The sequence below is a fragment of the Delphinus delphis genome, chromosome 2, assembly GCF_949987515.2.
Source record: "Delphinus delphis chromosome 2, mDelDel1.2, whole genome shotgun sequence".
NCBI lineage: Eukaryota > Metazoa > Chordata > Mammalia > Artiodactyla > Delphinidae > Delphinus > Delphinus delphis.
This window is the reverse complement of record NC_082684.1, coordinates 125,720,273-125,744,655: the sequence shown is the minus strand read 5'-3', so window position 1 is coordinate 125,744,655 and position 24,383 is coordinate 125,720,273. Positions and strand designations below refer to the sequence as shown.

At 60.8% G+C, this 24,383-nt stretch overlaps 1 protein-coding gene across 1 annotated transcript in view; it reads right to left on the bottom strand.

The window, feature by feature from the left end:
• Positions 1 to 2,057: 2,057 nt before the first annotated feature.
• ADAMTS7 (ADAM metallopeptidase with thrombospondin type 1 motif 7) overlaps positions 2,058 to 24,383 on the bottom strand; it is a 56,936-nt gene continuing 34,610 nt past the window's right edge. The window contains exons 9-24 of the mRNA XM_060003664.1: positions 18,674 to 18,818; positions 18,040 to 18,132; positions 17,513 to 17,658; positions 15,983 to 16,152; positions 15,611 to 15,744; positions 14,510 to 14,630; positions 13,041 to 13,285; positions 12,635 to 12,776; positions 10,308 to 10,434; positions 9,669 to 9,882; positions 7,964 to 9,343; positions 6,834 to 6,986; positions 6,193 to 6,366; positions 5,965 to 6,111; positions 4,781 to 4,943; positions 2,058 to 2,405 (exon numbers count right to left, since the gene is read on the bottom strand). Coding sequence (XP_059859647.1) covers positions 2,248 to 2,405; positions 4,781 to 4,943; positions 5,965 to 6,111; positions 6,193 to 6,366; positions 6,834 to 6,986; positions 7,964 to 9,343; positions 9,669 to 9,882; positions 10,308 to 10,434; positions 12,635 to 12,776; positions 13,041 to 13,285; positions 14,510 to 14,630; positions 15,611 to 15,744; positions 15,983 to 16,152; positions 17,513 to 17,658; positions 18,040 to 18,132; positions 18,674 to 18,818 — 3,712 coding nt within the window. The 3' untranslated portion in view covers positions 2,058 to 2,247. The remainder of the gene's footprint in view (positions 2,406 to 4,780; positions 4,944 to 5,964; positions 6,112 to 6,192; positions 6,367 to 6,833; positions 6,987 to 7,963; positions 9,344 to 9,668; positions 9,883 to 10,307; positions 10,435 to 12,634; positions 12,777 to 13,040; positions 13,286 to 14,509; positions 14,631 to 15,610; positions 15,745 to 15,982; positions 16,153 to 17,512; positions 17,659 to 18,039; positions 18,133 to 18,673; positions 18,819 to 24,383) is intronic.

The window sequence follows — 24,383 nt, the reverse complement described above, 5'->3', positions numbered from 1 at the left end:
ACAGCTCAGTCCCAGCTGCCACCTGGGACACCACTCCCCGCACCCCCCATCATCGGAAAAACACGAGAATGATTAAGACCAAATGTCTTTCTACAGTGTGATGGTGGCGGGGGAGGGGGGGGAGCTCCAGTGAGGATTCCCAGACAGAGCAGGCTGTTGAGTCTGTATCCTCCTGGGACATGGATTCAGTGAGGCTGGGGGGGGTTCCTGAGGTCACAGCACACAGCAGTGGCACAGCTGTGACTGGGACCTGAGTGCTAGCCCCCGCTCAGTGTGTGGGTCAGGGGCCCACAAGTAGAGGCCCTGCCCCCTGTCCCTTGTAAGGGGTTGCTCTTGTGACAGTGCAAATCCCTAGGAAGACATTACTCACACCATGGGTCTCCAGGGTATCCTCTGGCCAGCCGGACTGCTGCAGACAGACAGGAAGCAAGCCTGACACCCCTCCACTCTCAGACAGTGCGGTGACGCTTGAACTCACGCAAGCCCCAGACTGCTCTCTGTGCAAAGCTACCGTGGGGCCTGCTCGGGCCATCTTCCTACCTGGTCAGAGGGGTCAGCTGCTAGAGGTGGCCCAGAGCTCGGAGCAGGAGATGACAGGAGCTTGAGGCCTGTGTAGTCAGGGCATATGCCCTGTGCCAGTCACCTCCCTCTCAGAGCCTTGGGCTTCTCATCTGAAAATGGGGTACTCACTCCAGCCCCATGGAGTGTGTTGATGATTAAATAGGGTGTGATGTGCGATCAGAGAATGGGAAATGGGAGAGCTGGGCACTCCAGCACCCTTCTGACCCTTGGAGGGGCCAGCCCTGGGACAGACACGTGCTGATTGCTTCAGCCTCTGGTACTGTTTCTTGGTCTCAGTCCCCAAGGAGTGATTTTCATTCCCCCTCCGCCCCCAACACACACACCCAAGCTGTGAGTAGCCACCACACGCAGAGCTCCAGAACCACCATTCACATCACAGTCTCTGAACGGCGGACACCGTAGACTAGAATGAGTGGTGGTCCCCCATTTGGAGAAAAGGGATAAACCCCTTCCAGGAGTAGGACTTGTGAGCAGATTGTAAAACGGTCCAGTCCAAGGCTCATGGTGAGAGGTAAGGGCTGGCGCCTGCACAGGTCACTTCCTGGAGACAGTGTCTAGCCTTCTCCGGCCTCCTCACGCCTCACCAGGGCCCGGGACACCTTCAGAGCACCTCATGCGCATCTGCTCCCTGGTGTGTTCACCACAGTCTGACTCCATGGAACTAAGTGTGGCAGGCAGGGAAGGGCTGGCGTGGCAGGTGCTGGGGAGCCGGACCACATGTCAACATAGCAAGAGCCCAGCGCCTGGGATTGTCAGTGAGGAAGAAGCCACCGTACGTCCTGGCCTCAACTGGTCCAGCCCCACCGCTGAGTACAGAGAAGATGAAAGAAAGGGACAAGTGGGGGCCGAGAAGGGTGTGTCTGGCCAGACAGCCCCTCCCTCCATCCCTTTGGTGCAGATAAAGAGTTAAGAGTTAACAGATGAAGCAGAGGGGGCCGGGGATGTGTCCATGGGGTTCACTCCAGGGGGCAGTCCCTGCTGGTGACCAGATGGGCCTTGCTCCTCTAAGGGCGTGTGGCTCAATCCCTGTGAAACACGAGTCTCTGGTGAAGACCGCAGAGTGGGGACATGGGGGAAAGGGCTGGGGGGCCTGGGCAGGGGGCATGAAGTGGAGGTGTGGAAGGATTGTGAGTAGGGACCAGCACCCCCGGGCCTCTGCCAGGCTGCGCCTGGTGCCCAGAAAACGCTCCTGCCGCCTGTTACCCGGCCGTCTGAAGCCCTGCACATGCCGCCTCTAGGAAGCCCTCCTCCGCTCTGCTCCCTCAGGCCTTCCTGCCCACATGGGCTCTGCTCCCTTCTCCCCTGTGGGCCTCCCAGAGGAGCAGATGGAAAGATGCTGTCGGCCGCAGCAGAGGTGTAGTTTCTGACTTGAAATTCCCCTAATCCAAGAGGAAGCCAAGCTGTACTTCGAAACGGCAGATGCCTGTTTATGTGTAACAATAACAATAATAATAAATGTTAGGCAAACTGTTAGAATAAAAAAATACCTTTTCTGAGGGGGAAGGGTCCCCAGCCTGCCACTGTCGGGGGGCCGGGTTAGCACCATTAGGGCGCGAGGGGCGGGGCTCCACCGCAGCCCGTGCTGGGCACTGAGGTCCTGCTGGGCGCTGAGGTCCGTGCATCGGTCTGGCTGTGCATCCTGGCCGCGGGGGGCCGGGGTGTGGGTCAGCGGCGGGCGACCCGCTGACGGCCGCGGGAGGGGGCACCACGGCCGGGTGGGGGACAGGAGCGGCAGCACTGGGTGCGGACGGTGGGCAGCTGGCAGCGGCCCAGCAGGCGCAGCGTCTCGCAGAAACTGAAGGACAGGCGATCGCGCTCGCAGCCTAGGGCTGGAGGGGGGGCGGTCAGGACCATCAGGCGGGCACCGGAACCGCCCCCCTCCTCCCACCTGCACCCAGGGTGGAGGGGCTTCCCTGAGATTTTAGCTGGGCCTTAAGGAGACCTGCAGCCACCCCCAGAGCATCGGCCTCCTGTTTCTGGAGGGGCTCCCCTAGGCCTGAGTTACAGATCTCCTGCTGTTGTCCTGTCCCACCTGCCCTTGGCCTAGGCCCCCGCCTCCAGGACTGGAGAACTGGCCCTGCTGGGCTCAGGTTTCCAGAGGAAAGGCCCCGAGACCCCAGTCCTGACTGCCTCAGGTGCTCACGAGAAGCCAGAGAGCCTGCCACCCCTCTCGGTCCCTGACCCTGCGAGACCTGACAAGACCTGGCACACAACGGAAGTCCCAGGTGCCTCCTGCCAGCCTACAGTGGCCTCTGCCCCACACCCCCTGCCCAAATGCACCTGTCCTGCCAGACCTCCCTGGCCCTGCAGCCATGGGCTGTACTCAGCTTCAGCTTCCGGGTCACACACAGAACAGTCCCATCAGCCGGGCCCGGCACCGAGGCCCTGACAGAGCAGGTGTGGCCTGGGCCATCAGCCCGTCAGCAGAGCCCAGGCCTCTTGAGGAGGGCCAAAGGGAGGCTGCCTGCCCGGGGCTGAGGCCTGGAGGGCCCTCCTGCCCTGTGCTTATCAGAGCTATTTTGGGAAGTGGCTTGCTTCCAGCCTCCCGGCCTTGCTCCCGCTGCCTGTGACAGCCCCCAGCTGCCGCCTGGCCCTCTCACTTCAGCAGACATCCCAGGGGAGGAGAAGCAGGAAGGCAACTGGCAGCCCTGTCCCTGGGATGTCCCTGGGGCCCGGCAGAAGGCATGAGGCAACGGGCAGCCTCCTCCACCCTGGCTCTCAGCAGCAGCTCTAACCTGCACATCTGCAGACCTGCATCCTGTTCCCACTGTGTGACCTCAGGCAAGTTACTTAACTTCTCAAGGGGCCCCAGTTCCCTCCGCTGCCAGCAACCCCACCTCCACAGGCAAACGGATGTGGCCGTGCTATGTCAGCTGCCTCACCGTGATGACCAAGTTTCCAGGCTTTCCAAACGTCCTGCCACACAGCCCCACAGATCATCAAAACATCCTGGGGACTCCAGGGTCTCGGCATGCAAGTCACTTCCTTGGCTGGCCTCTACCCTTAAACTCGCTTGGGTGCCAGCAGCTACCTTGGGGCTGTGTGCAGGAGGCACGGAGGTGCTTGCTGGATGAATGCTGAGGGCTGGGCGCTTGGGGTGGGTGGAATTTCTGCTGGGCCTTGAGGTAATGGGATTTGGGGCAGGAAGCCTATCCCTCCCAGTGGTGTGGCCAGCAAGGGATGGCAGTGGCTAGTCCGGGCTTGCCCAAGGGCTACCAAGGAGCCAGTCACTGGTACAGGATGCAGACTGCGGCAGGTCCCTGGGGGCCCTGGATGCCAGAGGGCCAAGGACTCTGTCCTAGGGTGGCTCTGGCCTAGGGGCAGGAGTCAGACAGCTGATAGGCATAGGAGCTGCTGCATTCTCTTGACTGACAAGGTAGCCTAGGCGTTCTTCCTGACCTCATGACGGGGGATGATAGTGTCCACGAGGGAGAGGAAGAAGCCAACCTTCCCTGAGCACTTCCTGGGCTCTTCACCCCAAGACCTCATTTATGAGGATGGGGGTTGTCTGCCCCTTTATGCGTAAGACAGGGAAGTGGAGCCCAAGACCATAGAGCTGGTGATGGGAGGCCAGGTGTGACTCCAGGGCCAGTTTCCTGTGCTCAGCACAGCTGGGGGTGGCTAGGGGTGGCTGGAGGTGGCTGGGCTGCAGGAAGGAAGTGTGTGTGTGCGTGTGTGTGTGTGTGCATGCGTGTGTGCGTGCACGCGTGTGTGCGCGTGCGTGTGTGCGTGTGCATGTGTGCGTGTGTGTGTGTCTATGTCCAGAGCCACCTCTGCCACAAGCTCTTCCTCTAGGACCCAGCTGGCCAGGAAGCCACCAGCTGCTGGGAGCTAGCAGGACCCTAGGCGGGAAGCCCCTTCATGCGGTTACACTGCTCACTCTGGGCAGCCCTCCTCTGGCCAGGAGATGGACGGGCCAGAGCTGGGGATGGGGGCTCACCCAGGCCTGAGCTCCACACAGTTTCAGGAACATCCCTGGCCTCACTCTGGGAACGGGGGGTAACTGAGACCCCTGAGCTAAAGAAAGCTGCCTGCGGGGCTGGACTCCCCTTGGCTCTGACCCCAACACAGCCCCAGCCTCTGCGTGGCTCCCTGTCAGTCAGCCAGTGCTGTAGGGGGACGGTTCCATGACTCTCCATCTCCCCACCGTCCACCCTGCCCACCCCCCGCCCAGCAGACAGCCGGGTGGGGCACTCACGCGGAGGCTCAGTGAGCTCACAGTCCTGGGTGCCGCATGGCCGCGAGCTCTCGGGCCAGGCCTCGTGGCCACACTGGTCGCTGTCTTCCTCAGGCAGCCCAGTCTGGGTGTTGACGCACTTGACCAGGCGCCGCTGGACGCCACCACCGCAGGGGGCTGAGCACTGTGGGGAGCGCGGGAGGGGTGAGCATCCTCTTACCAGCCCTGCAGGGGGGCATCCCAGGCGCGTCCCCAGGGCAGCTGCTGCCTTCTCCAGGAAGCCTAGCTCACGGTTCCCAGCCCCATCTCTCCAGCCTCCTCAGAGGGTCGGTCCTGTCCCCAGAGGCCACTAGGTGTTCGCTTGCAGGAACTGCATCTGCAGAGCGGAGGGGGAAGCTGCCAGCCCCTCACACGGGACGGGACACGCCTGAGAGGCCCGGGCAGTGGCTCCGGGGCTGGAGGACCTGCTGCAGCCCATGGGCAGCGCAAGGAAGGGAGAGAAAGTTTCTCAAACAGGGCCCACCATCCCAAGTCAGGCTTTGTTCTTATCAGTTGGGGTCTGATGTTTTTAAAAAGCCGTAAAAATAAATTTAATCTGTGCCAACATCGTGCCAGGCCCTGTGCTAAATGCCTCACTGTGTGAGAGGAGCATCTAATGCTCACAACCCCACTCTACAGATGAGAAGACAGAGGCCTGGCGAGGTAAAGCAACCTGCCCAGGGTCCCTCAGCAGCCAGTGGGACAAGGACTGAGATTCCCAAACAGGCCTGGCAGGAAGTGTCCTGCCCAGCTGAGGCCTCACTGGCCACTCCCGTACCCCCTCCGCCAGTCTGGTCTTTGCTTAGTCTCCTGAACATCCTGTGTCTGTCACTCCTGCCCCAGGACTTTGCATCTGCTGCTCCCGTATGCCTCTCCTTCACATCACAAACCCCTCCAGTCTCGCTCTGAAGTCCCCTCCCCAGAAGGCCTTCCCTGACATCACAGCGCACATCCCTTTTTTTTTAAGTCTGTCTCCCTGGCGGGCTGTAGGCTTCAGCAGGGTGGGGACCTCATCGGGCCACCACTGTATCTGCAGGGACCACAGAGAGCCTGGCATACAGGACACACTCAACAACTCCCTGCGTGAACAAAGGTCTGATGGATGCCTGCTGACATGAGTGCCCCCTCTGCACGTCCTCCCCGCACGAAACCCCGCGCCGGCTCACCTGGCCCCAGGGCCCCACCACCCACTGCGTACAGGGGTGGGTGTTGCAAGGCCGTGTGCTGTTGGGTCTCAGCGCCTCCTCACAGAGGCCCGGCTCTGGGCACGTCACCAGACGCTGCTGCTCACCACCGCCGCAGGCCTCGGAGCACTAGGAGGGCCGGGGAAGGGGTCTGGGCACTGCTAGGCTCTGAGGACACCCCCGCTCCCATCCCAGACCCCCAGGCCTCACCTCCCTCCAGGAAGAGATGTACCAGCTGAGGCAGGGCTGGGCCCCGCAGGGCCGGCGGGCAGGTGGCTTGGCAGGCCCCGGCTGGCAGTGGAAGGGCCGCAGCGGCTGGAGGTCCCGTGTGTCCACACATTGCACGTCCCGCACGGAGGAACCCCCGCCACAGCTGCGGGAGCACTGGAGGCCGAGGGTCCCGCGTGTGGATACACCACCACCACGTGCACGCACACGAGGATGCGGTGAGGGCTGTGGCAGGGCGAGCGTTGGGCACTCTCACCCCCACCTGCGGCAAGTCCCTTAAGGGCCCCAGGGAGAAGCCATGGCTGACCAGCCTTGGGCGGCGGGTGGCGTGGCCAGGGGCTGCCCCGGCATGGGACAGATGGAGAAAGAGTAGAACAAAGGAGAAAGTGAAATCCCGAGGGTGACAGAAAGGAGAGAAAAGGATACAACCAGTGAGAGAAGGGGAGTGGGGCAGGTTGAACCACACACAGATGGAATGATCCCAGAGGCTAGAAATCAGAGTACGAAGATGTGCAGCACAGAGCACCCCCACCCCCGGTGGCTATGGCTGACCCCAAACACAGGCCACGGGCCCCAGAGCTCCACCCTGTGCCCCGACGCTGCCCGCCTTCTCCCTCACGCACCTTACTCCAGCTGCCCGTGTGCCAGGCAGCGCAGGGCCGCAGGTGGCAGCGGCGGGCGGGCTGGGGCCGGGCTGCGGGAGTGCAGTCCTCCTCTCGGCCGGAGCTGCAGCGCACGGGCCTCCAGACAGCACCCAGACCGCAGGTGGTAGAGCACTGGGGGCAGGGACGCAGTGCCCATGAGGGCCGGGCAGATCCCTGCACCCTCCAGCCCCCCAGCCAGGTGAGAGGGACCCGCCAGTGCCTCAGTTAACTCGTCTGCAAAATGGGCTCCTCCACCCACCTCCCAAGGAGACCATGAAGATGAAAAGTCAAATCCCCTGGCAACCAACTGTCCCTGCTACAGGAGACATGTGTGAGGTGGCCCGGCTGTGCTGACGAGGCTCACTGCTTCCCAGAATCACTTGGGAAGGAAGTCTGGGTTCCTCACTGGGCCTCAACCTGTCCCTCCCACACCAAAACTGGGGATCTGAACAGAAGCAGCTCACTTCCCCTATGGTAACAACCTGGGGACGTTGGGGTGGGGTAGGGGACACAGGACAGCTTCTTGCCATGCAGTTCAGACCCTCACAGGCCCGACAAAGCTGGTGGAGCCCTGAGGGGAGAACCAGGTGGCCAGGAACTGCACAGCACCTGGGGGACCCAGGCTGAGCCCCGCCGGGCCTGGGGACCATGGGAGGAGGCTTCCCCACTGACACAGCTGCCTGGGGCGAGCTCCCTGTCCCTGGAAGCATGCAAGCCAGAGTATGAGAGGGCCGTTCCCCCTGGCTGCCCCTCATCTGTGCCTGCCCTGCCCTCCCAGCGGCCCCCTGTGCTACTCAGGAATGAGCCTCTGGGGACCCTAGGGATACAGGCCCCCTTGCCCCACCCTACTGTTCAGAAGAGAAACTGAGGCCCAATGGGGCAGAGCAGCCCCAGGGGCACATGGAGGGCAGTATGACTGAGCTGGGGCAAAGTTCCTCCCACCTCACAGAGCCTCCACTCACCACGGGCTGTCAGTTCCCTAATCCCCACCCACCCAGGAGGCTGGACAGACAAGACTTATATCCTGCTCTGCTCATTTTCAGAGGAAGAGACCAAGTTAGTGAGGTCCTGCTCAACCCCCCGGCCACCCCGACCCCTGCACCACTTGCCTCACTCCAGTTCCCCACTTGCCAGCTGGCATTCCTGATGGGCAGCAGGTCTACGGGGGGCCCCTCCTCTGCTGGGCTGGGGTCCAGAGGCCCAGGGGCTCGGCTGCCGTTGGCCGGACTGTCCTGAGCTGGTGTGGACAGCAGCACAGGGCTTAGGGGCGTCTCAGGGCTGGGGGACTCAGGCTGGCCCAAGGGCCCCAGGCTCAGGGCAGTCACCCAAGGCGCGTGCCCTAGGCCGGTCGGAGCCTTCAGAAGGAAGGTTCCTGGCATCGCCAGGGTCTGCAGGTCCTGTAGAGCCAGGCCTGGGGTGGGAAGGGTGGGAGTCCCGGGCTCCAGGGCACTGTCTGTACCCTGAGTGTCTGGCAGATTGGCGGTGGGAGGAGCGCCCCCAACGGTGGGCCACAGCTCACTGTCCACAGGCCCCGGGCCACCCTCCAGTGCTGGTTCCCAGGCCAAGGTGCCACTCGTCCACAGCTCTACTGTGTCGGGACTAGGAGAGGAGTGGGAGGTGCTGATGGGGGACGAGGCGGGCAGCGTGGGGCTGGGTCTTTGGGGCGCTCTGCGGCCCAAGGCTTCCTCGCTGTCCTCGGAAACCTCATTGGTCCTCTCCCACCAGGGAGGCAGCGGCTGGCTGTGGCTGTCCCCCCCTCCCAGGAGCCCGTTCTGGCTCCCAGGGGCGGCAGGCGTCTCCACGCTGACCGAAGTCGGGGGCCAAGGCAAGCTGGTGAGCCCAAGGTCTGGGGCTCCCACGGGGGCATCTTCCTCAAATAAGAAATTGACCAAGGAGTTCCCAGGGCTCTGCTCCGAGGGTGGGGGTGGGGAACGGCCAGCCTGGCCGGGCCAAGGAGCAGGGGACCAATCTCCCAGTGCCCCCTCATCCTCAGGCCCAGAAGGCTCTGTGGTGGGCATGGGGGTGCCCACAGGAGGCTCGGCAGCACCGCTCAGGGGTGGGGGCATCCGATCCCCTGTGCCTGCCAGGTCTGCGTCAGGCTCCTCGAAGGGCCCGTAGGACAGGTTCTCGTGGAAGTTAATGAAATTGTAGTCGTAGTAGAAGTCGTCAACGAACACGGGCCCCGGCGGGCCCAGCTCAGGGTCCTCCTCCCCGATGGCGTTGCCCATGCCAGTCGGCTTGGCTGACGAGGGGGGCGGAGGGCGTGGGGCTGGGCGGTGAGGGATGAAGTCGACCTCGTTGAAGAGCTCGCGGCTGGAGGAGCCGCTGCCTGAGCCTTCGGGGCCCAGCACGTCCAGGGCCCTCGGGCAGGGCGGCAGAAGGCAGGTGGCCTCGCTTGCTGGCCGCTGGTCCTCAGCGCAGGGGACACCAGTGTCGTTGGTGCAGAGGATGCTTCGGTGCCGACTGCCTGGGCCGCAGGACACAGAGCACTAAAGGGAAGGCCAGGGTGAGGGGCTCAGGGCCAGGGGAAGCTGGGGCCTGGCAAGGTACCCTGCTCACTGCTCAGTGTCAGTGTACAGGGCCCCAGGCAGCCCTCTCTCGCCCTGACCAGCTCGAGACCATGACTTGTGGCCATGGCTGGCCAGGGCATCCCAGCCCCTGAGGCTTTGGGGATGGGGCCGGACCTGGAATGCCCCAGGCCCCTCCCACCACGGTGCCCGGCAGTAAGGGCTCCCCAAAGGCTGTCTCTGCCTCCCTGTAGCCCAAGACCGATGGCAGAGCTGGGGGCGGGCCCCCTCCCATCGTGCTGCTCACCTCAGACCAGTTCCCCACAGCCCAGGTGGCCGGACAGGGCACATCGCGGTTGCAAGGGGTTTCGGCAGGGGGCCGGGGCAGGTGTTCACAGGCAGGTGGCCCCAGGGCGCTCTGCTCATCCAGCCCCACGCTGTGGATACAGAGCACGGCCCGGCGGGAGAGGCCCCTAGGCCCGCAGGAGCTGGAGCACAGCTGCCACTCACCTGCCCACCACCTGTGGGGGGCACAAGGGCAGCGTCAGCGTGCAGTCACCTGCACTCCCAGGCACTCAGGGCTCAGGGAGGGTCGGGCCTAAGCCCAGGGGACGAGTTCCCAGAGCTCCAAGCCTGGGATGGCCCCCTGGCCCCCAAAGCCCAGTGACCGGGCACAGTACCCTTTGCTCCTGCCACCTTCACCCCTGGGGGACCTGGGCAAGACCCAAGGCCCGTGTTCATATCCAGGGACCCAAGCACGAGCGATCAGGCATGTCCCTGGCTGATGCTGGCTATTGAAGGGGAACCCAGGCCCAGGCTGAGGTCGCGGGCAACCAGGGGCTGGGGCTTCAGCCTTGGGAAGGAAGGCTAAGAGCCCAGCTCCCTCTGCTCCTCCCAGGGGCGCCCTGATGAGGGACACTGGGAGTCAGGCGCCTGGTGGGCTCACCGGGCGGGGCAGGGCTCCTCGCTGCACTTCCTCTGACGGTCATCGGGCCGGCCCAGGGGCTCACAGTGCCTCTCGTCCACGGGCCCCGCCTGCCGCTCCATGCAGCGCACGCTCTGCCTCTGCATCCCTGGGAGGCCATGGGGGCTCAGCCTGGGCCTGGCACTCAGGGCGCCCCCTGCCTGAGCCACGCTGCACCCAGAGACACAGCTCTACCCCACTCTGCTCAGATCCCTTCCAGAACAGGGCCTCACTGCCTCTGTCAGGTTGAAGGCAGGCCCCCACTGCCCCCACCTCACTGTCCTCCTGGCCATCACCCCCACCCCTAGGGAGGCAGCAGAGAGTGCAGGTTCAGTGGGCGGGGGCTCTAGCCCCACAGCTTCCTAGCTGGGAGGCCTGGGCAGCTCACTTGGCCCCTCTGAACCTCACTGTCTTCATCTGTTAGTGGGAGTAACGATAACACCTGCCTTGAAGGCCAGGTGTGAGGATAACGTGCTTACGGACGTGCAGGCTCAGCCCGTGCCTGGTGCGTGGTAAGAGTGCAACCAGTGCCAAATCCAACCACGGCCTAGCACCACCTCCAGTGTCTACACTCCTCCCAACAGGATCAGTGCCCAGAAATTCTGGAGGAGAAATCCGTCAGACCTCCCAGTCAGGCATTCCTCTCCAGCTCACAGCACTCCCCACCCCCTGCCCCGGCACTCGCTTTGTCGCGGTTCCTGTCCTTCACTCCCCCTGCCATTGCCGCTCTCTGCACCCTTGCAGAGCCCTGCTCTTCCCTTTCCACATGCACCCCACACCGCCCGCTGAGGCCCAGCGGCAGGACCAACTCCAACGGGCTCTGCCTTCACCCTGCTCCCCCTATGGCACAGAAGGGGGACTCAGACCTGCCCTGAGCCTCCGGTCTCCCCTCCACCCGCCTCCTTCCTTCCTAATAGAACGCAGGGTTTGTTCAAGGTAACAATGGGACCTGCTGAAAACACTCCCCACTGTAGTTCCCGTGCAGCTAGGGGGTCTGGGACACAGTCGTGCCCGGGAGAAAAAGACACAAGTCCTTCCCGAGAGTCAGCCCTTTGCCCCTTCTTCTTCTTGCCAGCAAGAAGCCTGGGCAAAGGGTGCTATCTTGTGACACACACGAGGGGAAGGTGGGGCTGAGAGTGGTCCCTAAAAACATGGCAGGCCATCCAGCCAGCGTGGACTACGCACCCTCCCTGGGGTTCTTACTGCCGAAGCCAAGCAACCCCTTACTGCTCCAGCTACCACGCATCAGGATCCTGCCACTTGCCACTCAACACATTCCTATTCTGGCCACGTGGGAAGCCACCGATTTGCTGAAAGACAATTTCCCAGTGTCTGGTTCATCAAATGTATTTGTTTTCACATTTGTAAATTTAACTCATACAGGGTAGGATGCCTTTAATAGCTTTTGAAGATTCCTGCCCAGCTTTAGTAGGTCAGTGTTCATTTGTCATCATAATAGCATTTCAAGGAATGTTCAAATGTCTCTGTCCCAGATTCCTGATACTGAGACCCCTGGACACCGAGGGGGAGGGGGAGGGGAAGGGAGACTGAAGAAACCACGGGGGGTGGTGAGAGTTAGTCAAATTGTTACACATTTTATAAAGAGTTTAAAGGAATAAGTAAATGTGGTGAATAGGCCATTGGGCTACGAGGCTCAGAGTTTGGTTGGGGAGATCCTTGTCACGTCCCAGCTCCCTCCTCCCTGCCCCTGTCCTACTCCATCCTCCTCCCCCTCCTTCTTTCTCTCCCCTGCCCCTCCTCCTTCTCTCCCTCCCCCCTCCCCCTTCTCACTGGGGAAGCCCTCCTGGGCCAGCAGCCCAGGAGTGTCAGGCTCTGGGCCTCCCAGGAAGGGTGGGAGGGCACCGAGGAGGAGGGGAGCCCGGGGAAGCCTGTCTGTGGCAGGAGCTAGAGGAGAGGAAGGAGCTTGTCCTGACGGAGATGCAGGTAAGGCTCTGGGAGGATGAAGGGGTCAGATCCCAGGTATGGGCAGAACCACGGGCACAGGACCTGCCAGAGCTGAGCAGTGAGAAGAGGGAGAGGCAGCTGGTGCCTCTCTGGGGGAGACACGCTGAGCGCTCACCAAGCACCACGTGCCGTGCCTGCCTCACCTTGTTTCCTCTCCCAGTGGACCTATGAGATGGGGCCATTGCTAGCCCCATTACATAGATGGGGGAACTGAGGCCCAGAAGCAGCACTCCCAGTTCACAGCAGCCCAGCAACTAAGCAATGAGCCAGAGGCTAAAGCCAGGCATCAGTGCCCAGAGACACAGGCCCTGCTGGGCAGGAGCTGCGCCCACTGCTCTCCTCACCTGTGCCGCAGGTGACTGTGCACTTGGTCCAGGGCCCATAGTGCCAGGAGAACTCGGGCGGCTGGATCTGGCTGCGGCCGTCCGCCTCCCTGTGGATGAGGTACTCGTAGCGCACCCCAGGGTTGCTCTCCTGGAACAGGAGCTGGGGCAGGCGGGGGGGGGGGCCTCCGTGAGCATGAGGTGTCCTCTCCCTCTGCCAAGCCCTGCCACCCATCCTAAAGGAGCCAACCTCAGCCACCTCTGGGACCTGGGGCTACACCATGGAGCCATTCTAGAGCTGGGGAAGCCGAGGCAGAGGCCCCAGCAGTAGGGCCAGGCCCGGAGCCGGGCTCGCTCCTGTCATGCGGCTGGGAGCCACGGACCCCACCTCTGCTCCTCCCCAGCCTGGGCCCCAGGAGGCGGTCACCTGGATCCAGATAGGCTCGTCGGTGGGACCCGGGGACGTGAGGTTCTCCCAGTTGCCTGTGCGCGCATATGTGAAGGTGGTCCCCGCCACCTGGTAGTCCCCGTTCCACTGGATGGTCCACCCACCGTTGAGGAAGTACTTATCCGGGTCCTCGCTGCGTAGGGCCAGGAAGTTGGCGGCCTCGGCCACCTCCTCGATGCGGATCTCGCGAGCACCGGCTGGGATCAGCCCCACGTCCACATACCCTGTTGGCCAGGGACATTGTGCACAGGTGGTGAAAAGAGGTAAGAGGGTTAGCTGTTGCCCGCCCTCACCTCTCTTTCCACTTGCCCCTGCCTGGCGATGCCAAAGATTCCATCGTTGATTCTGGGTTCCCCACTTAGATCTGTCCCAGATCACCAAAGCCTCAGAAGGGCTCAAATCCTACCCCCTGACCCATGCCCCACCACCCTTCTCTGGGAAACCTTAGCTGGTCTCCCTGTCACAAGGCTGGGCCTATCCCCTATACCTGGGGCCAGCATGACCTTTCGAAAAACCCTAATTGACTGGGCCTTTCCCCTGGGATATCCTCCTCATACCTACACAGCCTGTTTTTGTTCTTTCACTAAGTAGTACCCATCATGTGCCTGGCGTTACCCTGAGGACTCTGCAGGTGTAACAACCCTATGACGTAGGCACTACTGTTATCCCCATTTTACACACGAGGGCACTGAGGCACAGAAAGGTTACATAACTTGCACCAGGGCTCTGCTGGGAGGTGAATCAAGCTCTGAGGTCTGAGCTTTAACCACCACACTGGACTGCATCTCTGGGGCTGAAATCTAAGCTTCTTGGTCTAGCATTCAAAGCCTTATGGCATCCCCGCCTTTCTTATAGATAGGTCCCCAGACAGAGCATGCTCCTTCTTGCCTCCAGGCTTTGCTGGGCACAAGCTCTTTCCTCCATGTGTAATGCTTTTCCCCATCTCGTCTGAGTCTTTTATGATTCAGCTCAAATTCCACTTCCTACAGGAAGTCCTCCCTGATCTCTCCATGTCAGGACCTCCTTCCTCAGGGCTCTCACAGCCCTCTGGGCCTCCCTCCACTGCATCTGTCACACCAAAAGGTGAGACTGTAAGCTCTTCACCTCTGTGTCTCCCTCACCTAGCACACAGTTGGCACTTAAGCAATGGATGCAAAACAGGCCCTGAGGCGAGTGAGTGGAGCTGGGGGGTCTCTAAAGCTTCATAAGGCCACTCATAAGCCTGATAAGCCCAGGCTGGGGTCCCTGGGGCAGGAGGACTCCCTGTGAAGGCAGGTCTCTGCACTTGGGCCTGGGTGCCCTGACTCCTGCCAGGATCCTAGACCCAGCAAGGCAGCTTCCCTGCTTCCCATCTCTGGCCATGGGGGCCGTGGGCAGGGCTCAAGGGAGACAAGGAAGGGTCACCAGGTCAAGAGTGCCCTGCCCCCCACCAGGGGTCCCACCCATACCCAGGCCCTCAGCCTCCTCGAAGGTCCCGCTCACGGTGTGACAGGTGGAGCCGTTGCCGTGGCACACGCCGCAGCGGTCCTCGACGGCACCCGAGTCAATCTCGAAGTCGCAGCCCACATTCTGCAACACATGGGGAGGGGAGCCCCCTGGTGCTGGGCCCCTGGCGGTGGGCCCTCTCTGGCACCAGCCTCGGGGGCCTGCCAGGGTGGGGAGGAGAGAGCTCGGAGCAGGGAGCGGGGCCCCACCACAGCTGTGCCCTCTGACCCCACGTAAACCCCTCAACCTCTCTGGGCCTCAGCTTCCTCAGATGTGAAACAGGGAGAACCACCTGCACCGGGAAGGTGTGCTGTGAGATCGCATGAGACAAGAGACGGGAGAAGCTTTGTAAAAGGCCACAGCAGGCAGGGGGAGCTGGCACACCCGCGCTCCTGACCAGCGTGGACAGGAATTTCCCCGAAGCAGAAATCAGTGTTCCCTGCTGGTCCTCCCCAGAGCACAGGCCTCCACGCCCAGGGGCTTCCTTTCCCAGGAGCAGAGGAAAGAAAGTGCTGAGGACACGGGCAGGGGGAGTGGCACTGATACTGCTGGAAATAAGTCTAGGTATCGTCAGCAAACACTGACGCTTTCTCTGCCAGGCCCTGAGGCCTGCACGGCCCTGCAATTGCCCTGTTAAATGACTGCATTTAACCCTGTGACATGGCTACATGGACGGAGAGTCCCCTTTCTACTATCGCAGAGGAAACCACTGCTGGGGGTCATCCAGCCAGCAGGGGGTCGAGCTACCACCTGAGCTCTGGTTTCCGGGCCGGGGCTGGGCCGGTACGAAAGCCAGCATTCAGAAGCCATGGCGGGCAGGCCATGGTGCAGAGGCAGAGCCTGGGGGTGAGGCCCAATGATACGGGGGCTCCAGTCCCAGGAGGAGCAGGGAGGCTTTGCTGAGAGGCGATGGCAGACCATCAAAGGGCTTCACTGGCAGAGCGGGGAAGCGCAATGGTACAGCCTGGGGAGGGGGGCCAGAGGGAAGCAGGAGGAAGCCAGAGGAGACCTGCCAGGGGGTTGGGGAGGGCAGTGCTGGAGACTCTCTTCCTAGCTGGGCACACCTTGCAGATGCCGTTGATGCAGAGGTCACGGCTGGCCTGGCCCTGGTAGCAGGGGGTGCCATCGACCACAGCGTCCCGCAGCTTCTCAGCAAAGTACTCATTCGAGGGCCGGCAGTGCAGCTCGCAGGGGTTCACTGGGGGCCCAAGCAGAGGAGCCGTGAGGGGCAACCAGGGCAGGGCAGGAGCCACGGAGGCCACCGGGAAGACTGCCTCCACGATACCCATCAGTGGCGGGCTGGGGGTGCAAGGCTGTCCACGGGAGCCAGGAGGGAGCAGCAGCCCCGGCAGACAGTGCCTGTATCACTGGGCAACCTTGGCCCTTGGATCTCTGCCCTTCCAGGCCTCAGTGTCCCTGTGGGCAATAGGACTCACCGTCATTGACCACGGGCACCCACGTGTGCAGCTGGCCCTTGTAGAGCATAGCGTCAAAGTGACTGCACTGGACTTGGCGGAAAGAAGGGCGGCCGGCGGGGCAGGCCTGCAGGTTGCACAGGCGAAAGCGCTTCCGTTCACCCACGCAGTATTTGCCCTTGTATTTGGGCCTGTGGGGAGAGTGGGGTGGGGGCCAGTGAGTGCCGACTGCACACCCGGATCCAGAAGTGGGCCCTCGGAGCGAGCGGCTCCTCCTGCACCCCTAACACCCAGAGATTCCCGCCGTCCACCTCCGTTCACGCTGCTCTCCCTGTGGGTCGCCCACACTCTGGTCCAGACACAGGTTCCCTGTTTGAAAGCATCTCAGGGGAGGTGGCAGCAGGAAGCCTGGGCTCTGCCCCTAACCTGCTGTGTGACCTTGGCCAAGTCTCTGGACCCCTCTGGGCCTCAGTATCCTCATCTATAAAATGGGACTGGGGCTGCCTCTGCAGAGCGTTGTTCAGAGGCTGGGCCAAGCTGCAGACATGACTGGCTGAAGGGGCCTCTCCAAGTCTCCAGCCCGTGGGACCCAGAGTCCTGACAGCCCATGTGTCAGCAGATGTGTTCCTGGTGGCAGTACCCCAGCCCAGGTCAAAAGGAAGCCCCCTTGGCCCTGGCCCAGCTGAGGGGTATGCCCCCAGCATAGAGCCTGAACCCTAACCCCACCCCGTCTGCCCCCAACCCAGCTCAGGCCTAGAGGCCTGGAGGCAGGGTGGGGTATAAGCACGGGGCCCTAGAAGGACCTGGCTCTGAATCCCATGCCCACTCTGGGGCAGCCTAGTGAAGTGGGCTCATCCAAAGGTGCCGGGCATCCCCTCAGTCTACAGTACAGCTGGCCTCTCTGCATCTCCCTGAATCTTCACCTCACCACTCTTAGATGGGGAAACTGAGGCGCAGAGAGATGAAGTCACTCACCCCAGGTCACACAGCACCCCTCCCAGGCTGACCAATTCTCCCAGCTGTCCCCAGTCTCATCTTGGACCCACTTGTACCTCAAATGCCACTAAGTGGCTATATTTACTGAGCGCTTACTACGAACTAGCTGCAGGGCTTTACCTGCATTAATCCTCTACCAGATGGGCACTGCTGCTGCCCCATCATATACTTTCTCTGGAAACTGAGGCCCAGAGAAGGGGTGGAGAGGGAATTTGAACCCTGATCCATCTAAGGTTCAGGGTCTAAGCTCTTAGCCACTGTCCTCCCTGCTTCCCTCCCACCAGCTGCTGCTTTGTTGTGTGGCCTCTGATGAGTCCCTCCAGTGTCTGGGCCTTGGTGTTTCCCTCTCTGCAATGGGGTCAGCAGTGGCGACTCAGTCAGCCTCCGGGGCACTCCTAGAAGTGACCCGAGGTGGCTCTGGACACTCCAGGCTTGGCCTCCATGGGGATACTTCTGCGAGTGGGAGGCTGGGACAGAGCCAGTGTCCCTGCAATCGCCGACTCTGCTCCGGGCGCCCCATCCCACCTGCCCCGGGAGCCCCGGCCCCGCACTCACGCAGGCTGCGTGCACTGCCGCTCGGCACTCTGCACGCCCACACCACAGCTCCGGGAGCAGACGGACCAGGCGCTCCAGCCAGACCAGCCACCGTCCACGGCCTCGGGCCGGAAGCCCATGGGAACGCACTCCCCATTCAGACACCACTACCGAGACAGACAGAGGTAGAGCAAGCCCACTCCAAGCTCCTCACCCTAGTGAGAACAAGGTGGGTGGGAGGCCTGGAAAGGCCCAGAGGGGAAGGACCTAAGGGCTGGGGGAGGCCCCCTTCCAGTCACCCAACACCCGGGCCCCATGGCGGAGCCGAGCAAGGAATAAAATAAGAGTCCACATGCTGACTCTTCTGAGCTGAAGGCACTTTGGAGAATTGCCCAGTCAAGCTCTGCCCCAAAGCCTCCATTCTGCAGATGGGGACTTGGGCCAGAGAGGGCTGGGGTTCTGCTAAGGGCATGAGCGACCCCAGAGCACGGACACAGCAGGGAGTCTCACCTCTCACCCCCTCCGCAGCTGAACTGGCGAACCCCTACCTTGCTCTCCCCGCACCTGGTACCATCCACAGCTGCATCGAGCTTGGAGTGACAGGTGGTCCCCACGGAGCACCAGAGCGTGTGGCAGACATTCTGCAAGGAGGAGGGCAAGGGCCATACCCTCACCTCCTCCTCGGCGCCACCACCTGCCCTGCCCCCTCACCACCCCCACGAGACCCCTGGGAACCCCTCCTTGGGGCTGGCACATGGTGTAGGGGGTCCTGGGCTGGGGCCCCAGGCTCGGGTTTGTGGCTCAGGCAGTCCCCAGCTCACCCACACCTCTCCCAGCCTCAGCCTACCCGTCTGGAAACACCCTGGTTAGAAGCCGCAGGGTCTCTGACATGCCCATGGCCATCACTTTGGGCGATCTTCCCCAGGACCCCGCAGGAGAGGTTTTATTTTACCTCTTATGATCCAGCTCCAGCAGGTGAGGGCCTTGCCCAAAGTCCCATGGTTGGTAAATGGTCCACCCAGAATGCAGACCCAGGTCTACGGCCGCCCAACCCTCGGCCTCTCCCACAGGCCACTTTATGTCTCGTGGGCATCACGTGCGGGCCGAGCCCAGGCTGGGTGGGGTCTGCGGGCTGCTGAGGGCTGCCCTCCTCCCCCGTGTCCACACAGGCCCCACACTCACATCCATGTCATCGCAGAAGGCAGAGTAGGCCCCATACTGGAGGCGACACTGGTGGCCCACGTCATAGAGGACGCCAGGTGGTATCGAAGGGAAGTCGATGACATCCTTGGTGGGAGAGTCATCCAGGCAGAGGCCCCACCCACGGCTGCAGAGATGAGACAGGAGTATGAAGTGAGGAGCCACCTGTCCTCTGGGGCAGAGGGCGCAGCCTGAGAGACCCATCAGGGAGGCCGCACCAGACCAGTTGTGGAGGGAAGGTGGGAAGGGGCTTAAAGCCCTAAACTTACAGGAAAACTCCAGCCTCCTTGCTCACCTATCCTATTCTTTGACCTAAGCTAGCAGGAAAGACCCTCCCAGCCTCTCCCATCCATCTCCAGGGCACTCCAGCTGGCTAATCCCCGCTCCCCAGTGCCAGGCCTCTCCACAAACTATTCCTTCCACCCACGACACTCTCCCCACTCCTCCACTGGTGAAGCCTCTTTCCCCAAGATCCAGCCGAAAGGCCCTGCCCTCTGCAGCCTCCTGGACCACTAAGCCTGCTCGGAGCTCCTGCAGCCTCCACCCCTCTGTCCACGATCTGGAGAGCATCACATCACAGCTGATACAACAGCAGGCCTCTGAGAGCCCCGCCCTGGGCTGAGACCTAGGGTCATCTGTGGGAGGACCAAGGCCTGAAGGCTGCCCCCTGTCCGGCCGCCAACCTGGGAGAGAGCCCAGTGTCTGCCAGCCTGTGTCACTCCCCTATTTACTCCTGTCCATCTCCTGCCAGGACTCCCTGGCAGTGGCAGGAGGGAGGCAGGACCTATGGGACTTGTGGTCCCAGGCTAAGCAGGGTAGGGGGAGGCAGAAACCCCCCAGTTTTCCAGTCTGGGAGGCTTGAGGGTGGCTGGTGCCAGGTCAGGGAGCCAGGATGAGCAAAGGGTCCTGGTTAGGACTGAGGGAGGCACAGGAAAGAAAGGCAGAGGTGATGGATGCTGGGGTCTGGCTAGGAGGGAAGGAGGAGACACTACGGGCCACAGAGAGGACGAGAAATAGGCCAATTTGTAGGCCCGCGTGAGGGAAGGCTGGGGGCAGTCAGCCACTGGGATCTGGGAGTCCAAATTTCAGAGGCAGAGGTCTGGGAGCTGCGAGCCCAGGCCAGGGTGGGTGGTCCATGTGGTCTCCCAAGTCCCCTGGCTAGTGGCAGGGCCCGGGCTCCACCAGAGCTTCAGGGAACAAAGCCTCAGTGACCAGACGCCTGCTGAGGACCCTGGGGGCCCCTCCCCACCCAGAATCACCTGGCCCACCTGTGTTAGCTAGAAATGGACCCTGTAAAATGGGCGTCGGGCGAATGAGCAGGTGTGGGACCCAGCTGTCTGTCCCGGATCGCCGCAGGCCAGGCCAGCCCCGGGTGCTGAGCAGGCGCTCTCCCATCTGCCGCTCACAACCCCTCAAGCAGAAAACTCTACCACCATCTCCTTCCACTTTCAGGGCCCAGGGCAGTGCGTCCCTTGCCCTGAGTCACGTGGGAGGGCAGTGATGGTCAGGATGTGATGCCAGGCCAGGCTGCCAACGCCCACGTGTCCACTTGCTAGGCTGCCCTTGGTGCAGAGCTCCTCCCATCCGATCGTGAGCCCGCCTCAAACACTTCACTCCAAACAGAAGCTCTAAATCATGGCAGCTGAGGTCTGGCAGGGAGAAAGGAGTCTTCTGATTGCTGGCTTCAGCCTGCGGGCTCCCTGCGCCTGCACCCGGGGGCAGAGCATCGGCTGAGACGGGGAGGAAGGGGGTGAAGGGTCAACCTGGCCCCGGGGCTCCTCCTTTTTGCCTGGCAGGACACAACTCAAGATGTAGCTGGGGGCTTCACCCACTCCTCTGACTCAGACCCAGCCAGGGAGCTCCTCTGACTGGGGTCCAACGTGCCTCAGCCCCACACCAACAGGTCCCAGGCCACATCCAGCCCTTCAGTTTTCCGGCCAGGACCCGGTGCTGACATGCCATGAATCAAGCTTCTGTGGCCTCTGCTGGGCAGCCAGGGCGACCACAACCTCTCAGGGCCATCCTATATGTGTGTGCGAGGTTGGGGGGCCTGAAGGGTCCTCGTAGGACCCACCACCAGAATCAGAGCCACATTCAGGCCCAGATGCTGACTGGAAACCCCAATCCTGCCCTGCTACAGATGCTGTGTGGCCTTGGGCCATCCCTTACCCTCTCTGGGCCTTCACATCCTCATCTACAAAAGGCTGAGGCAGCCTATGGGATCCCAAGCAACAGCGGTATAAATAGCAGCATCTACTTGGGAAAAGTCACACGGGCGGCCGGCAGCCGGCCCTTCCTTCCTCTGGTCGGCTTACTGCCAGGCTCCCCGTGCTGCTGACATACGTCAGCCCTTCCCCTCGGGGCCCCTCCTCGCTCTAATTATAGTGGGCTGGGCAACCCCACATGGGGTCAGAGCAGACAGCGGGTAGCTCCAGTCGGAAGTGTCACTCCCACCTCAAGGGCTGCAAAGAGCTGCCCATCATCTGGGAGAGGCCTGTGCGCCCCCTCCCCTCGCCACCCCTGGGGGCCTAGTCATGGAGTCGCCAGATGGTGGGGGCAAGGGCCCGACACACGATAAGGCCCGCCTCTCTCCTTCCAGAAATCCTGGCTGCGAAGGCATGAGAGAACAGGGCCTTCCCTCCCTGGCCCCAGGTCCAAGTAGTAGCTCAAGAAACGAGAGGTCCCTTATGAAACAGCAGGGTCCCTGAAAGCAGCTCTCGGTCTAGAAAGGCTCTTCAAGTTCTTCAGGCTGACGTCTTGGACTGGCCAATGACCACAGGCCCCAGAAGCTTTCCTCCAGCCCCACCACCACCTCTTGAAGATTCTCCATCCCACCCCACGCTCTCGCACTGCCAGCCCTGGGCCACGCTGTGCACCCCACCTAGAGCACCCTTCTTCCTCAGGGTGCTGCAGCAGTCCTTAGAGGGCAGCTCCGCGGCTCCTTCTCAGAGGTGACGTCCCTGCCCCTCTTCTCCAGGTTCCTACAGACCCCACAGGCCTGTCTGCCACAGTGCTAATTACCCGGAATTGTCACATGTCTGTGCCCCCCAGGTGGTGAGGGTCTTGAGGACAGGGACACGACCTCCTCTACCACTGTCCCCCTGAGCACAGTTTGAGACCAAGTGGGATTCGCCAATGTCTGGGTCTGTGTGGCCTACTTGCAGGGAGCCGAGGAGTGTCACATCCAGTGGGGAAGCGGGGGCGGTCTGAGTGCCTCTGAGACACCCTCGAGCCCTGGAAACACTGCCTGACTCCACCTGGCGCCTTCCTTCTGTGAATCTTGCTCATTCTGGCCTCCATCCTGTCTAGGTGGGACCTGTCCTGTCTTCTGTCCCACCCCCAACAAGGAGACAGAGGGCGGAGGGGCTAGAGGACAGGTTGGTACCACATTCTCCGTCTGAGCACCCCCTCCCGCACCTGTCCTGGGCCTCGTGATCCCCTCCTGCCTGACCCTCCAGGATGGAGAGGTGAGAGTGCGACCACCCTTGGGGAGATGAACTTCTCCTCCCTCCCCAGCTCCCCTCCATCTGCCGCGCCTGTATCTCTCTTTCCGCCTGTATCTCTCTTTCCGCCTGTATCTCTCTTTCCGCCTCCTTCCAGCTCTTCTCCGTGCCAAGGCTCCGGGAGGCCCTGGCTGGCTCAGGGTTTCGCCCTCTCCTCCCACCCTCACCCCAGGCCCCAAGCCAAGTCCCTCACGCATTCCAGCAGCTGAATGAAGACAGAGACATATCTGTCCGTCTGTCTGTCCTGACAGAAGTCAGGCTGGGCGGCACCCTGGGTGGGGGCAGCTGGGAAAAGCCCTCAGGGTACTGCAGGGGCGGCTACTCTTCTGATTTCCCAGCCCTTCTCTCACTCTTGACTCCTATGTCGGGAGGTGACAGACCCTTGGGATGGTTTTCTACCCAGCTTTCCCTGCGCGCGGGCCACTTCTCTGCTTCAGCTCCTAGTCACTTATCACTTGGTAACAGTGACAACAGTCACCAGGCATTGAATGCTAACCGTGTGGCCAGTGTTGTGCTACACACTTCACATGTGTGCTCACTGAATCCTCAGGGCAACCCAGGAGGCAGTCCCGTCATTATCCCCAGTCTTTGAGGCTTAAGGCTAGTGTAACTGTCTGCCAACACAGGTAGAAACCTGGCCCAGAGTGCAGGGTCTTAACATCAAACTCAACACTTCTCTGCTTCTAGTCTCACTCTCCACCCAGTTATCCCTCTTCTATCAGAGGCCAGAGTCCTTGCTCTCACATCCATAATGAACCTGGCCCCAGTGAATGGCCTTCTAGAAAAATATGGCTCATTGAACAGACACAGATTTATTTCCACTCCCTTCCAGAGCCCCACTAAGATGATAGGAAAGGAATAAACAAGGCATAAATCCACAAGGACAAAGGGCAAGAGAGAGGTGATGATGGCAGATGGAAGATGTCAGCAAAAATTCTAGAAGCTGGAAAGCAGATGATCGAGTAGCAGCTGACTTACCACAGCAGTGAATGCTGAGAGCCAGTCCTGCAGGGAGAAACTACCCAGAAGTGGGACACTGGAAGGGCTCAGGAATCAGGGTCCCAGGGACCCCTGGAGGCCTGTGCATCAGGAAGACTGAGGACAAGAGCCTGGCTGAAAGTCTGTAAGACCCACTAGATCCCCTTCCCAACCCTATGTAGCCAGGCGATGGCCACCTCCCTGCCTGGCAGAGGGCCGGGGTCACTCTCGGGGTGATCCAGGAGATCTGGTCCAGGAACACCAGGCACAGTGGAAGGCCTGAGGCAGAGGGACCTACAGAGAAAAGTCTACATGAGGAAGGCTGAGATAACCACCAAGCTCCTTCCCCATTTGGATGCCAGAACGCTGTAGCCAGACTTACACCTTCACAGGAAAAGACTAGAGAATGCCTCTCTGGGGCAACAATCACTCAGAAAAATGACCCTAGATACTGACATTTAAAGATCTCCCAAAGAAACAGCCCCATCCCCACCAGTCCCTCAGAGGTGATGTGGAAAAGTGCGGCCCAGTCCACAGACCTCCCAACTCCAGCCCAGTGCCTCCTTCCGCGGAGGGAATACAGCCATGCCATCTTAAGAAAACCTATAACATGACAGAAAGATTTAAAAAAATAACTCGAAGGAAAGAAAGATATTACAGGGAGCAAAAGAAAAAAAATCCACATAAATAATAACCTCAGAAAGATAAGATACTCTACTCATGGAACTAGAAGAGGATAATAAAAAGGAGTATTTAGCGAATAAGAAAGTTCAGGAAAGTAGAAGTACAATAGGAAAAAAATTTTTAATGTAATAGAAGGGTTATAAGGTAAAGATAAGGATGTCTTTCAGTAAACAGAAAGAGATGAAAAAAGTAAAAAAAAGAAAGGGAGAGAATAGCTGAATATGAAGGGTTCTAGAAGGAGAAAATAAAAGCAAGACGACTATCAAATAAATAATAAGAACATTTCCAAGAACTGAAGGACATGAATTTTTAGATGAAAAGGGACTACCAAGTGTCCTCCCAGAATAAAAGTAGACCAAGGCACATAATTGCAAAAGTTCAAATCACCAAGAGAAAAAAAAAGAGAGAGGGAGACACAGACAGAATATTCTCTATATTAAGAGAGAGACAGAGAAAATCCTAAAAGTTTCCAGACTTTTTAAAAGGTCACATACAAAGGTTTGGGAATTAGACTGGTATGAGACTTG